The sequence below is a fragment of the Botryllus schlosseri genome, chromosome 16 (assembly GCF_051294905.1).
Source record: "Botryllus schlosseri isolate E-star chromosome 16, Bs_hap1, whole genome shotgun sequence".
Lineage (NCBI taxonomy): Eukaryota > Metazoa > Chordata > Ascidiacea > Stolidobranchia > Styelidae > Botryllus > Botryllus schlosseri.
Genome location: NC_137251.1, coordinates 17,008,910 through 17,024,790, shown reverse-complemented (window position 1 = coordinate 17,024,790; position 15,881 = coordinate 17,008,910). Strand labels below are relative to the sequence as shown.

Genomic DNA, 15,881 nt, shown 5'->3' with positions numbered 1-15,881 from the left:
AACATATGTACTCTGTTGTTGTAGTAGCTGATTTATTGCTATGACACGGACATATCCTGAAACCTTGGTTGGTTTGTTGTCTTACGAAAGATGAGGTGACCTCGGTGTCGTAAATTGTGTTAACTAAACCCGGATGGATACCACAATTGTGCTGGACTTACACATGGTATTCGCATACTGCACGCATACAAACTTTTGTGTAAACAACTCTGATGTTTCTGTTAATACTAGTTCTATGTTGAACTACTTGATTATTACGATACATGAACAACCGTTCAGACAATAAAGTTCTTGAGGTATCGAAACAGTTTGAAAGCACCCCCAATCATTGTACAGGTTTGTAGCATGAGCGAATATTTTCGTGTAACATGAATATATTTCATATGTCTTCGGTAAGAAATGGGTTATGTGGGATAATAATTAGTATCGTAAAACTTGTTGTGTTTGATTGCATACTTTTTTAACATTGTTTGTTGTTGAAAGACGGGCGAGTTTAAATTTAAATATAGTAAGCAGAGCAACTCAAGTAATAAATTTTACTCGTTTGAAAATCGACAACGGAAAAAATGCCGATGAATGGGGTAACAGTAATAATATGTGTGGTATATTATTTTTCGTGATATGCAACCAATCTTCTAAGCAGAACTTGTCAATAATTTACCATGTCGTAGAAAAGCCTATTGTTATGAATTCAAAACAAATGTACTTCACTTATCACGATGATGGAAATTAAGATCAACGCAGTATTTCGAAGTGGTATGTTCAGCAATCACTAAATGACAAAAATATCAAACTGTGCATACAACTCGGTTAGGTAAACGATCCGGTTACAAGTCGGATGTATTCTTGATGTACAGATGACAGTCTGATGATGTAAAGCTCAACCACCCAAATGTGTTCATTGCAAAGTATTTGACACAAACAAAATATCGAATGGAGACTTCGGTTTCATTACCAAGCTAGTGAAAATTGTTTTCTGTTGGTCAGGTAGGACACATTTGACAAACATCGTACACATTCTATCTTCGTGATGGTAACGACTTTCAGCGGCTTGGTTTCATGTCGGGGATTATTATTTGAGGGTTCAAGAACAATTTCATTCAATACTACAAATAAACAACAATGCATAACACGTAGCAAATAACAGTGTAGCAAGTACTTTTTTGATATTACGAGTGTTGGGCACTAGACACTTCTAGTTGAATTGGATGCATCTAACAAACATATCACAATTTACTTTTGTAATGATCAAAGTCTCAGAGTGTATAACCTCGCGATATTTTACATTTAGCACGCACAATGGGGAGTTACTGAAATGATTAAGAATTGATCGCTAGCTTCGAACGGTACTCGATACTCAAAGTGATATTTTCACACTCTGTAAAGTGCATATGTTTCAATTCTCTGTCGCAAATTCCGATAGTAACGACATTGATGTTAAATCCTCACCCATGGTTATTGTAAGTGAATCCTAAACATCGCAACAGTCGGTATGGAAATCGAACGCGTGCGTACTTTTAGATAGGTGACACTAACAAGTTTATTACACCCGTGAAATACTCGATACGTGATTGTGTTAGCTATATTCATCTTCCATATCTGTGGACACAAAGATATCTTGACTTTGGTTACAACTCACTCGAAACGAATTGTCGCGGGTAATCTAGAAAAGCACAAGTCGAAGCCGAATGATTTGATTTCAATAAACTAAAAAAATTCCTTTTGTTTTGATGTTGGATTTAATACAATTTGTATGACTATACCGAATCCGAATCCAAAAGTGTAATGTTACTTTAGTAGAAAAATTGGATGACTCGCATTTTGATATTGATAGATGTGTAGAGTAATATGACTAGTTTATAAAATCTCGGTAATGTTTTTTTCGTAATGTCTGTGATCAACAAATATGTGATCAAGTCTTACCATTCGATATTAACTTGCGCAGTCGGTGTAATTTGTTGAAGTAACAATACCGACGAGTTCAATAATATTCTCCATCGATGCATTCGAATAATCCGTCAGCAGCAAGCGGATTTAAAACTTGATGGTGTTTCGCGGTTAACTCAAGTCAGTGGTCGTGTTTGTGTTGATTTCAGGAATGATCATGACGAGTTGCCTGGGTAGATTAGTTAATGTGGTTGTAACTACGACCGTACAGAGTTGCTGACACCCCAATATCTTTTACGCTGTAATATACGGATTTAATTGTGATAAATTAATTCTCAGTTATTGTTCAGACATTCAAATCTCGTATACTCAAAATATAATATGTCCAAGTCAAATCGTATATGCACCGATTAGTAAATACTTTGTCTTCAGAATAGTAACAACCTTTACAATTGAATAAAAAGATAGAGCATACGAATACAACCGGGATGAATTAATTCAAATTTGTGAGTTGTAATGATATAATCAAGTAAGTGAAACTAGAATTTTAACAATTGTTAATGTTGTGAATAATTCTTTTGAGTATGGTAAGATGTTAAAATATCTCTTTGACAAACGGAAAGCAGGATTGTGAATAGAGTTGTAATGTCACATTACTTGTTTCAAAGTGTAATCTTGAAATGTGGCTGGATCAAAGTTGGTAGTCATGTTTGTCAATCCTATTTCAATTCACACAATGTCAAAGTCCAAATATTTCATTCTGGATTATTTGGATTTACCTTTAGTACATCCCGCGAATGGATTTAAAGTTGGCAAATTACCAAAATGATTGAATATTATCGGGTCAGAGATAGTTGGTATTGATTCTATAAGTGTTAAAACAGCGGCGTGGAATGTGTGAATGATCCGATGCGGCTGAAAGTCGGCGTCAGTAATATTCGGGTTACGTTCGATTCAACAAAAACGCGTTAAGGGATTTGTCAAAGGATTAGAGTTGTACCGATTTAAAACATTCAGATACGAATCGACTTGATTTGTGTAGTGAGTTTCATTTCAAGTTGATAAACTAACACATTGATTGAATATTTTCATGGATCTTATCACGCAACTAAAGTCAGCCACTATTCTGGAGGCGTGAAACATATAGCGATCGCGGGCGAGTGACAAATTGTCGGTTTTCGAATCACCGTCTGCGACGGCTCTGTGACAAACTTATTACCGAAATATTACCTTGTAGGCGGGTATGAGGAATTGCTATGTCTGAAGCATTATCCGGTGAGTGGTCGTTGGATTTTAAAATTATATCACACCCTTTTGAATAAGCGTTCACTTCACAAAGGATTAGGGTTAGAGCGGAAATAAGTGACAATTTGTCGCTATTCAAGTTACCGCGGTCTGTTATTCGTTACTTGTTAAATCTTACCAGCGATATCAAGTACTGTGACAAACTGATTACTAAAATTTCACCGCGTGAGCGATCGGTATGGTTATGACACCAAGTCGTGAAAGATGGTTATGACCGAGACATTATCTTGTCAGCGATCGCGGGGTTTTGCAAACTATTTCACAGCTATTTGAAGTGTTAATTCGTGAGCGTTGTTATTGTTGATATTCGAATCACCGTCTACGCCGGCTCTGTGGTAAACTAAATACCAAAATATTACCTTGCAAGTGATTCCTAGACTTGGCAAACTATTTCACACCTTTTTTGCTGAAAGTACGACATGCCGCCCGCAGTCTATACCGAAAGTACGAATCACGACCGCACCCATAAGAAATAAGACCCGCCGCCATAGGAAATAAGTGCCGCTCGCCACCCCGGGTTTCGTGTTAGCATCAATAGCCGCTCACCACCCCCGCCATAAGACGCAATAGCCGCATGCGACCGCGCCCATAAGAACACATGGCGAGTCACCACAGATCCCGTAAGAATACACGACAGGCGAATCACCGTCACCACCTATAGTAAAAAAGGCGAGTCACGACCACCGCGGTTGGTTGTGAAACAATTCAGCGCGCAGGTCATTCGAAATATAGGTCGCACTGCTTAATCCTCACAACAAGCCACGTTTCCGTCCGCGCGGTTATTGTTGGTGACTCGTACATATTCAACACCGCGCGAGAGATGTCTATACTCGAAAGTACGAATCATCGCCGCGTCCATAAGAATAACGATATATCATTGTCGTACTCGCCGTAATTTGGAATATACACATTACCTAAGGACCAATCACATGACTATTTACTTGATACATATTCAACACCGGCCGAGAGATGCATATACCCGAAAGTACGAATTACCACCGCGACACCGGTTGAGCGATTCATATACCGAAAAGGGTTACCGATCGAGAGATGGCTATACTAGCACCGGTCGAGCGATGCATATATCGAAAAGCGTCACCGGTTCAACACGAGTTTTCCATGCGATGTGTGAGAGATGCCTATACCGGAAAGTGCGACATGCGAGCGCACCCATAAGAACCAATGGCGATGTGCGACCGAGAGGGGGGTCTAAAAGCGCGATATGCCACCCCGGGTTTCCAGGCGACATGCCACCCCGCCCATAAGAAACCAATGGCGCATCACGAGAGATCTACTATACTACTTGGGTCGAAACTGGGTTTCATTCAATTAATGTCTTGTTTTGAATAACTCCAAACCAAATTGATTTATTTATAGGATCAAAATGATTCAAGCCGCGTATCCAGATGCGTTAGTTGAAGACGATGTAACTGTCGCCTCGATAAAGGACTACCGAGGAAGTACAGAGACGAAAAACGGATGTAGGAGGGAATCTAGCATCGAGGAAAGGAGGAATTGGCTTTCCTGGTGGAAAAACGAAGATTGCGTGTTTGGAAACAGACCTCGCAACACCAACAACAATTCCAATGAGTCCGAGGACTCGGTAGGTTAAATGTGTGAAAATAGTGCAGGACATAGGCTAGGACTTATACCGGAGGTCCCTCTACAGGAGTTTATAGCAAGAAGGGGGCATAAATAGCCTTGTAAGGCTTTCGAAGTCTTGAACCATCCCTCCATGCAATCCTGTCAAGCGGGGAAGTCACAGATACCAGTTTTACTGATAAAGTGTTAGGTCTGATCCGGTCGGGGATTGAACCCATGACGCCCGATCAAAAAGCCGGACAACCCGCCATTGCGCTATCTTGTCATTCGTTCTTACCACCTCTGCTTCCATGTAATGTACCTGGTACTGGAAGCCTAGGATTACTTTGTCACCTTTCTCCAGTTATGCTGCAATTTGATAGCAAACCATTCTTGTGTAATTTGTATCGCCCAATAGGACATTTCAACAAGATATTTACTTCGCAGCCGCGTTTTCAACGCACACGCGATCAAATATCGATCGTGAGGGAGATTTTGAAACCTACGAGAAAGAAACTGAAGACATTTAACAGAAAGACTCACGTCCGGGTGTTCAAAATGTTGATCGCGATGGTTGTCTGCTTCACTCGTGAGTTATCAGCCTTGTCTGTCTAAAATCTTAGAGCTAGGTAGCCTACACGAATGACTGAACCAGGGGTGCTTAACCGCCGTTCCATGCAACTGTATGGATTCGTTGAGCAAGTCTCAGGGGTTTCCTGGAGGTCAAGACACACACTCAACTCGCCCGTCATGGCAATGATTGGTTGCAGGGAATTATACCTAATCAGTAGTTGTCGAACTGTGACTGCTGATGTGGTGGTGTATCGTGCGCAGTGGCGTTCGCTGGGGGGATTGGGGTTAGAAATCGAATCCCTCCTTCTGAAATGTCAATTCTATCTCCAAAACTTATAAGCTCACTTGTAATTGAGCAATTGGTATCACACCGTTCCGTTTCGACCGAACAATACGGCGACACTTTCCAAGGTGAAGCCTCGCATTTCTGAACTATAGTATCTGAAAGGGAACAGCTGAAGTCAAACTGATTTGCAATAAATATTCATGATGATATTTTAATGGTTTTTCTCTTGTAACACTCTGTTTATGCACAGTTCATTTGTGCACCAGTAATACAGTAATGTATTTGATGTCTATAGTTAGTTGTCCTCGGCTTAGTGAAGGTTAAGAACCGCTGAACTAAACCAAGTGATGGACGTTAGGCTAGGAAGCTATGTAGGTAGTTCGAAGAGATTCCATTGGTGAACCCTTCTGTTTGTTACTACAAAGAGGCTTTATAACAGGGGTCGCCAACTAAAAACGGGTCACGGGCCACTTTTCAAATTTCGCGGGCCGCAAGAATTCAATATCGAGTTACAATATGCCGCACAGTTTAACAGCCACGTTTTTAAAACTGTACATCATTACAACGCTGTGCTCTCTTATATGGGCGACGGGCATAGTCACCACAAAAGAAATAATATTTTAATAAAGGAATAAAAATTCGAAAAAAATATCATGATCATCACTTTCGTTCGATTTTGAATTATAGGCTGCGCACGATACTTGGCAACACTTTTCAGCGACTAAAGAAAGAATCGATGTTGGGGTTAGCTAGACGGTGTCCGGTCAATACCGAGAAAACCATTACCGAGAATGCCATTACCGAGAATGGACACCACCGAGAATGGACATTACCGAGAATGCAATATATGCAGTGCAGGCGTGTTATGCACATGAACAGGTCGTGTGTGTGCACCACGGTGTTTCCACATTCGGTATCGATGCTCAGGTATAAATTTCTCGACAACGTCAGTCCCAGTAAGCTATATTCTTGACATTGGCCATTCTCGGTAATGTCCATTCTCGGTGGTGTCCATTCTCGGTAATGGCATTCTCGGTAATGTCCATTCTCGGTAATGGTTTTCTCGGTAATAGTATAGAACACGGTACTTGCTGGAAAACTATCTCCTCGTAAGGCTTGAGCTTGTGGTGAAGAATGGGGTCGTTTTCTAATCGTCTCGGTCTTGTCAGTGTGTGGGCAATTGCACGTCGAGGCAATACGCCCGTTTATGTCAGATAACACTGGTCAACACATATTTTTAGGCAAACAAAGTAAGAGTGGTTTGAGGAGTTCTGAAGGGCACTGATTCCAATATGACTTTAGTTTTTTCAAATTGGCTCTATTTTTGGAGATCATCCATGGGACTATTTTGACTAAAATCTCACATTTTCGCTGTATGGGCTAGATACAAAATCGACTCAGTCGTACTATAAAGTTCAGAAATTCAATCTACTTGTTATTTTGACACGCTGAAGACTGTTTTAAATCAAAATACATCAACAGAATTATATTTCGGGGTGTTAGATTTACCATAATTGGACACTTTCACGGATATCATGTACATAAATAAACTTCAATCATGCATATAAGTATTTACCTAAATACTCAAATAACGTTGCATTAATTGAATCAGTTTTATGTCAACCACCTATTTTAGGTTCAAAATAATCAATTGGAATATAATATTAATAACTTATCTTGAAGCAAAATTGGTTCTTGTACTATTTTGTGGTTGTAAGCAATTTAGTGCAGTTTTTCGAACAGTTGCAGCAACAGTCTGCCATAATATGTTCGTCGCATCTGCACTGATATATTTCTTTTGTTGTTTTGATATATCGGTGGAACCTTTTACCTTTCTATTCCCTCTAATAAACAATATTATCAGAAAATATATCAAGATCACTGAGCAGGAAGTGAGATTTAATGCTCAATTTGGATCCAAAGTTTCCATATGCAGATGCCAATTCTCGGACCAACTGTTTGTAGTCGGGTGCTTTGTGATCTTCCAAAAAGTTGTATTTATCACATCCTAGAAGGGATTCCATGTAGTGAGCTCCTTTCCTAATATGAAATTGTAATCCTTAGTCCGTATTCGAATCTGAGATCCATCAAAGATTCTACATTTTAGCTTCTCGTTTGATACTAGGCAAAGGCTACCCACTTTATTGGCTTTACGGAAGATTATTCATTTACAAGTGAAAAGAGATGAGACGCATATGAGTATTTTAGTCAAGCTTTCCAACGACAAACTTGATAGCTTTATACTCCTCTTTCATCTTGGTGGAATGACCAATTGGTAAAGGAGAAAATATATTTACATTGTGCTAAAGTACAATTTTTAGGCTTGACAAACTGCTTTTTTAACAAACAAAGTTCTCACATCATCAGGTCATGTTAATATTGATGGAATAACTGAGAACGACATGAGTGTTCGTCATAGTCAATTATCTATTTATGCCCGGTAGAAAAGTAGAAAAATCTAAGATTTACTTTCTACCAAGTGAAATATTCAAGTGTAAATACGGTGATTTCAAGCTTTTTTAGAGGTATAAATATCTTCTTTTCTAGAGCCAGTCAGGCAAAACTTATGTGATATTCGTAATCAGCAACCTCGAAACCCCAGAAACGGCTCTTAGATGTTCTGCCAAAATTTATTTTTCATTTTGTTGACCAGTGTAATTATTCCTCCGTGGAATTCTATCACCATCGCAGATGGCCGTATCAGCTAATGAGGAATAGTGATGTTGGCCAGCGAAGATTAGCTTATTTTGGACACCAACAACATTATTTTTAAACCGAAATCAATTTCATCGTTTCAAAACGATTTAAGCTTTCTTCCGAAATCTCAAATCAGGTCGCGGGCCGTAAAATATGACCTCACAGGCCGCGTGTTAGTGACCCCCGCTTTATACCAAGGAATGGCCGCCAGCATATTTTACTAGCTTATTTCGACTTCAGTTGTTTTGTGAAAACTACTTACTTTTCATACTTTGGATTTCGAAAAGTAAAAAGTAGTTTTGGAGTAAGTATGTATCACTTCTACGAGTGAAATTTGCATACGAGTCACCAGGCATACCCGTCACTGTAAATGCTGAATACATTGTCGACGATTGTACTTATTTGTAGTGTTATTATTTGGGTGATTTTTTACCTAAAAAACAAGATTTTGGCCTTAAAATCAATATTTTGACTTTTTTTCATCTTGAAATAACTTAATTTTGACCTCACGTATGCAAATTAGGTGTTTTCGCGCATAATGTTAGAATTGTACTACTTATCTTCATTTCTGGTTGGAACTGTCTGTCCTTACGAAGTAGTTTGGCCTGAAAAAACTTTTTTGACGTAAAAACTGGCCAAATTTTACAAGAAAACGAAATCTAGACCTATGAAGAATTCCACACTGTAAATTCTGAAGTGTTACTCAACCCGGAAAATTGAACACGAAACGTGATCCAAAAATTGAACGCCTAGAAGTGTTGCGAAGTGTTTAAATTAAAAGTGTTTACCTAAAAAGTGTTCAGCCTCAAAGTGGCTGGTTGACTAGTCACCGGAACGCAGGGCTCAAAATAAAATCAGATTTTATTGATTCATGAATAGATGACGCTTATAATACCCAACCTGGGTGATTAAATACGTGCAAACATTGAAATTTCCAATAGCTGCTGTGACAGGGTTTCATAAATTCAGATCAGCAGTTGAAACCGTTTCCGGAATAGTCCATGAAATCACGAACATCACAAATGATCAAGAGCAAACTCACTACAAATATCATGCAACTCGTTCAATCATGAAAATGAATGCATAGGGAATTAGGGATAGTGATAACAAAATATCATTTAGTATCTTTAACTTTCGTGACAATGGCATGGAATCAAATTCATTGGTTACGTCCGTTAACGGAAAACATGATCAACACAAATCATTAAAACATATTTATAATTGATCAAATTATGGCTTGTAAATTTCTAATTTTATTGTAAAAAAACAAACAATGAATATATCAGTTTCACTACCACTACCACGATAAACAAGTAACAAAGTATTTTTTTACTCTTAATGAAATTGGGCCTGCTAACCAGGCATCAAAAATATTCTTGGGCTTGCATTACAAGGATTTATATCAGGTTAATGCCAATCACTTTTGTTTAAATAACAAAGAAATCGTTTCTTTGAGTCCATACAAATTTTGCAGATTTACAGAAAAGATTTTGTTGTTATTTGCCAGTCTGCTGCAAAATATGAAATCTGGAAGTCATTAGGGCACTGGTTCATGAACATATTTGGACACGCCCCGTTATGATAGCAAAAAAAATTCACACACCCCTTATCGTCGTATCATGAAATTAAAAAAAGCAACCAGAACGCTAAAAATCCCAACTGATAGTTGGATGGCAGTGACGGTAATAGTTGTTGATGAGAGAATATTTAAATATTAAATTCTGACCATACACAGAGAAATAAGTAGAAGCTGCCATGTGCGAAAAAGATTTTAGTTGACAGCGGGTTCACGCCCCTTCAAATGCTTTCTCCTGTTTGAGAACCACTCCTTCAGGGTATGACAATCCAATGCATAGTAGCTCAAAACGTCAACAATGTTTCTGAATACTTCATTTTCACTGAAGCAGTTTTATATTCTTGGCATCAGCTACAATCCAGGATCGGTCAATCTCTGATTCGTGGCGTGCCATGATGTTTGCTTCTTTTCTACTGGTCGACTCCAAGTTGTGCTCCCTGAAAATGTGATTAAATTCCAAAGTTTTGAATATGTCAATGAAAATTCTAAATTTTATGCAGAAATAAATATAAATATTTCACACATGCAGGTTACACAAGCGCAGGAAAGGCGCTCGGGTACATGTGAAAACCTATCACTGAGAAGGACTAAAATTCGCATAACGACTAATAACAATATCTTGAATTAGGTCCGCGCTTTTTTCAATTCGGCCATTTTGACATTTACATTGACATTCAGACGCACAGGCCACAGTGAGAATGCAGAACTGTAACTCAGGATGAAATTTATAGCAGAACGTCTATGTACGTCTACGAACGGTCTATGTATATTTGTATGGTCCACAAAACAGAAAGATTACGATACCTGTTTCAATAAGACATGCGCTTGGGTCTTGGATTGTATTTGCTTGTCTCTCAATTTGGCTTGGAGAAGAAGACAGTTGACTTCATCAACCTCGTTTTGCTGAAAATGTAATTGATTGCAAACAAGATCCGAAAATAAATATAGTAGAATCGTTATTCCTATGGGTTTGGATTTCCATTACAATAATTGACCAGACAAAGGACACATTGATTGTCTTTAGTAAAGACTTTGTGACATCTTATCGAAGGTGTTGAATACTTTTCCTTCATTGCAGTAATTGTAATTGTTCTCAATCTTTCAAAATACTTCCTTCCTGATTAAATTTAATTAACGAAATTATTTGGAATTAGCATGGTGTTTGCTTCTTTTCTACTGGTCGACTCCAAGTTGTGCTCCTTGAAAATGTGATTAAATTCCAAAGTTTTGAATATGTCAATGAAAATTCTAAATTTTATGCAGAAATAAATATAAATATTTCACACATGCAGGTTACACAAGCGCAGGAAAGGCGCTCGGGTACATGTGAAATCCTATCACTGAGAAGGACTAAAATTCGCATAACGACTTATAAAAATATCTTGAATTAGGTCCGCGCTTTTTTCAATTCGGCCATTTTGACATTTACATTGACATTCAGACGCACAGGCCACAGTGAGAATGCAGAACTGTAACTCAGGATGAAATTTATAGCACAACGTCTATGTACGTCTATGAACGGTCTATGTATATTTGTATGGTCCACAAAACAGAAAGATTACGATACCTGTTTCAATAAGACATGCGCTTGGGTCTTGGATTGTATTTGCTTGTCTCTCAATTTGGCTTGGAGAAGAAGACAGTTGACTTCATCAACCTCGTTTTGCTGAAAATGTAATTGATTGCAAACAAGATCCGAAAATAAATATAGTAGAATCGTTATTCCTATGGGTTTGGATTTCCTTTACAATAATTGACCAGACAAAGGACACATTGATTGTCTTTAGTACAAAAAACTTTGTGACATCTTATCGAAGGTGTTGAATACTTTTCCTTCATTGCAGTAATTGTAATTGTTCTCAATCTTTCAAAATAGTTCCTTCCTGATTAAATTTAATTAACGAAATTATTTGGAATTAGCACGACATGGGAAATGATCTCAATTTGATGTTCCAAGTATAGATCAGTAAGCAGTAGTTTAAATACAAGTTACCCCAGCTCTTTACATTCAACAACACCTCTGTTCAATGTACACAGATCAAGCCTCTCTTCAGCTCATATCGCATATATAGATAGTTATTAAGAAAATTAGGACTGCAAAAACCAGCACATTACATGATCAATGGTGATATATGAAATGAGTCAATAGACTTACATGATCACATGTTTCCATGGGTTCTTGAGGCAAAAGTATTATCGCAAAAGATGACTGCACCGGCACAAAATCCGTTCAGATGACTCCTCACGTCACTATCAACATTGTCTGTTAGCACAGGCACGGTAGAACCAGGGGGTCTCTTCGAAGAGTTGACACCAGTTGGATGAATTTGAAGATCAATCCAAGACTGTCGAAAAGAAAATACTTGTTTCAAAAATTTTCAATACAAGGGAACTATTCAATATTCGAACAGCTTCTTCGAGGTGCAAAACTTCAATATAAAATTGAATAGTATATGCATATTGAAATGAGCCCGAATATTTTCGGCTGAGACTCGTCAGGGGTAATCGTCAGTAACTAGTAGAGAACTCGAAAGAACGTTGTACATCAAAAATCGTATCACAAAATATCACGTCACCGGCATTCAGTATTACGCAGATATCACACTGGATACATTTGTATGTGACAAAAGGGTGTCTTTCATAGAACAAATAATTATTGTAATGGAAAGTTGCATGTGACCGTACCACCAATTTTACTACAGCACGAGTAGCATACTTTCCTGGATTGTTAATCATTTTAGTGGAATTTTACCAGCAAACATTCATAAAAATAACCAAATGCAGCAGACTCAAATTCATTATCTAAGGATATACCAGTTTACTTACGAAATACCGCGATGCTTACCAGTATTTAAAACAGTGGTTCTCAACCGGTGGTCCGCGGACCCCTGGGGGTCCGCGAAGCATTTTCAGGGGGTCCGCGAAGCCTCAAAATATATAATAACCTAATTTGTATTTTTTTAATCGGGAAATCACGTGGCACAGTTTCGCTTCATTACTAGTAAAACTCCAGAGCTCACATCAACAGTATGGCCGTCTGAGATGCAATATCATACTGTGCGGGCTCATTTTAATCCCAAAATTGCCAATAGCCTACTGATACAAACATTTTGCTGTTTGAAGATGTTTTGTGGAGTTTTAGTCACTCGCGGACCGGACCAGTCAAATAATTTCAATATGCTATGTCGACATCCATATCTTTGCTTTTCACTGGAATGCTTTATTGATATCACGGAATATGTGGGCCCACTTTATTCCAGCAACAACGTTATTCGCAAACAATGGAATTATCAAAAATACGATAATTGGCCAATTGAATACATTTATTACCTACTATAAGAGTGGCTGTAACGAGGATATCGTTGAAATATTTCTGTGCCCGTTTTAGTGGACAATGTCACTGGACAACGGATATGCGTCGTTGGTCCGACCTATTCGTGGTGAAAAATATGCTGAATTATTTGCGTCGAATTCTTTAGTAGTAAAATCTCAACTTCTGTTAAAAATCTGTCGGATAATGAGATTAATTTTTTTTCAATCTACTCAGAATGGCCTCGCGGGCCGGATAAAGTGGTCTGACGAGCCGGATGCATCCCGCAGGCCGTATGTTTGACACCCCTGTGCTAGATAGAAATGACCAGGCTTGACGTTGTATGTACATTGAAAAAATCGCTTTTCAATTTTGGTGCCATATTTGTTGCGATCATACCCAAATGTGTCGTCGGAAGCGTTACGCGTTATTATTACATTCGCCATAACCTAAAATTGTGGGAATGAATTTTCGGCACTCGTACATATCAAACCGAAGGCGCGTATTTTCAAGACACCACCCCGTATTTAAGGATATGCAGTTGTAGAATTTACTTTGAAATATTAAAAGTCATCCCAATTTCAACATGAAGAGTATGATCATATTTTCAAGAAAAGTCATTTCGTTGCTCTTTATAACTAAGCCTACAGCTATCACTTGCACAAGTCAAATGGCGATTGGATGATAATTGAGCTAAATTTGATCTAAAGCATCGTGGGGGTCCGCGGGGTCCGTGACGGTCCGGAAGGGGTCCGCGAAGACAAAAAGGTTGAGAACCACTGATTTAAAACAACAAATGCATTTCAAGAAGGTGCCAATTGCAATACATACTACCTGCACATTAGGGCATTTTTCATATTCTTTCCATCAGCCGCAACCCAGGCTTGATGAGTCCCTGATTCGTGGCGTGCCATGGCGGATCTTTTTTTTACTGGTCAAATCCAAATGCTGCTCCTAGAAAATACGAAACATTACAAAGGAAAATTGTAAATTTGATGCAGAAGTAAATATAAATATTTCACACAGATAGGTTACAGAAGCGCAGGAGAGGTGCTCAGCCCACCAGGTTGAGAACCACTGACCTAGCCCATTATAGTTCAGTAAGCAATAGTTAAAGTACAAGTTACACGAGCTCATTACGTTCAACTACATCTCTGTTCAGTGTACACAGTTCAGGGTACACTTTACTGTGCAGTGTACACAGATGAAGCCTTTTTCAGCTCATATCGAATAGCCCGTAAGCTACTCTGCGAAATAGTTCGTGAGAAAAGTAGGACTGCAAAAACCAGCAAATTACATAATCAATGGTGATATATAAAATGAAAAAATAGGCTTACATAATCACATGTATCCATGGGCTCTTGAGACAAAGGTCTGTATCACATAAGATGACTGTGCCGGCACAAAACCCGTTACGAACGACTCCTCACGTCACTGTCAACATTGTCTGATAGCGCAGGCACGGTAGACCCAGGGGGCTCTTTTTAAAGAGTGGACATCAGTTGAACGAATTTGAGGATCAATCCAAGACTATTGAAAAGAAAATATTTGTTGCAAAAATTCGCAATTCAATTGAACTGCTCAGTAATCACGCAGATATCATACTGGATACAGTTTTTTTTTCTGCAATAAGTTGTGCGTGACAGAAGGGTGTATTTCATAGAATAATTGAGTAATGGAATGGAAAGTTGCACATGACGTTACCACCAATTTTACTCTGGCACAGTTAGTATACTTTCTGGATTGTTAACAATTTTTGTGAAATTTTACCAGCAAACTTTCATAAAAATCTTTTTCACAAAGATAACCGATTGCAACAGAATCAAATTCATTCTCTAAGGATATACCAGTTCACTTACAAAACACCGTGATGCTTACCAGTATTCCATACAGCAAATGCATTTCAAAAAGGTGCCAAGTTCAATACATACTACCTGCAAAATAGAGTTTAGTTCAGTTACCGTATCACAATAAACTCAGAAAAGTCAAATTTGGGGATTGGGCAAAACAAATACTACCCCTTGTGATCCATGGTTTGTTGAAAAGATTGTTTGTTTGGCTGTGCTATTATTGGGGCGATTTTTTGGACCTAAAAAGGTAAGATTTTGACTAAAAAATTCAAATTCACACATATTTAGATGATGAAAAACTTAATTTTGACCCCATGTACTTAAATTAGGTGTTTCTCACATAGTGTTAGAATTGTATTACCAGAACTTATCTTTATTTCTGGCTGGAGCTGTCTGTTCTTCCGAAGTAATTTGATCTGAAAAAATCTTTTAGCATGAAAATTGACAAATTTATACATGAAAAGGAACTTATTTTATCGAAATCTGGACCCATGAATAATTCTAGTATTAGTTACATCTCGTATTATGGTAGAAATAATTAAAAATTTGTTGTAGTACAACGAAAGATACTTTCCTACATTTTCGGGTAGAAAGTGTGTGTCCTAACTAAGTAGCTTGGCAAGAATGAAGAAAGAACGTTCACCAGCTGCAGTTGTTGGCCGGCAACACTGAAGTTGTGCGTACACTGCACTCTCTCTCTCATTATGACAAAATTGTCTACATTGCAAGTATTCATCATACGGTTTTTAATAGAAGAACCAATGCCCACGCAGTCTTGCTTCAGTTAGGATAGTGCAATAGGCTACGTTGAGTATT

At 38.3% G+C, this 15,881-nt stretch overlaps 1 protein-coding gene and 1 long non-coding RNA gene across 4 annotated transcripts in view; one reads left to right on the top strand and one right to left on the bottom strand.

The window, feature by feature from the left end:
* Positions 1–15,881, top strand: part of LOC145458262 (uncharacterized) — a 40,864-nt gene that overhangs the window by 21,099 nt on the left and 3,884 nt on the right. The window contains exons 7-8 of the mRNA XM_080336588.1: positions 4,570–4,795; positions 5,221–5,362. Coding sequence (XP_080192714.1) covers positions 4,570–4,795; positions 5,221–5,362 — 368 coding nt within the window. The remainder of the gene's footprint in view (positions 1–4,569; positions 4,796–5,220; positions 5,363–15,881) is intronic.
* Positions 9,173–15,509, bottom strand: LOC145458263 (uncharacterized). 3 transcript variants are annotated; one of them, XR_013921100.1, is made up of 8 exons: positions 15,427–15,509; positions 15,094–15,149; positions 14,553–14,745; positions 14,050–14,169; positions 12,061–12,250; positions 11,473–11,571; positions 10,710–10,808; positions 9,173–10,342 (listed from the first exon to the last, which is right to left on the bottom strand). It is a non-coding gene; the product is annotated as an uncharacterized LOC145458263 (long non-coding RNA). The 3 variants fall into 3 exon arrangements; XR_013921099.1 differs by lacking the exon at positions 15,427–15,509 and having other exon boundaries at positions 15,094–15,368; XR_013921101.1 differs by lacking the exon at positions 15,427–15,509 and having other exon boundaries at positions 14,050–14,163; positions 15,094–15,368.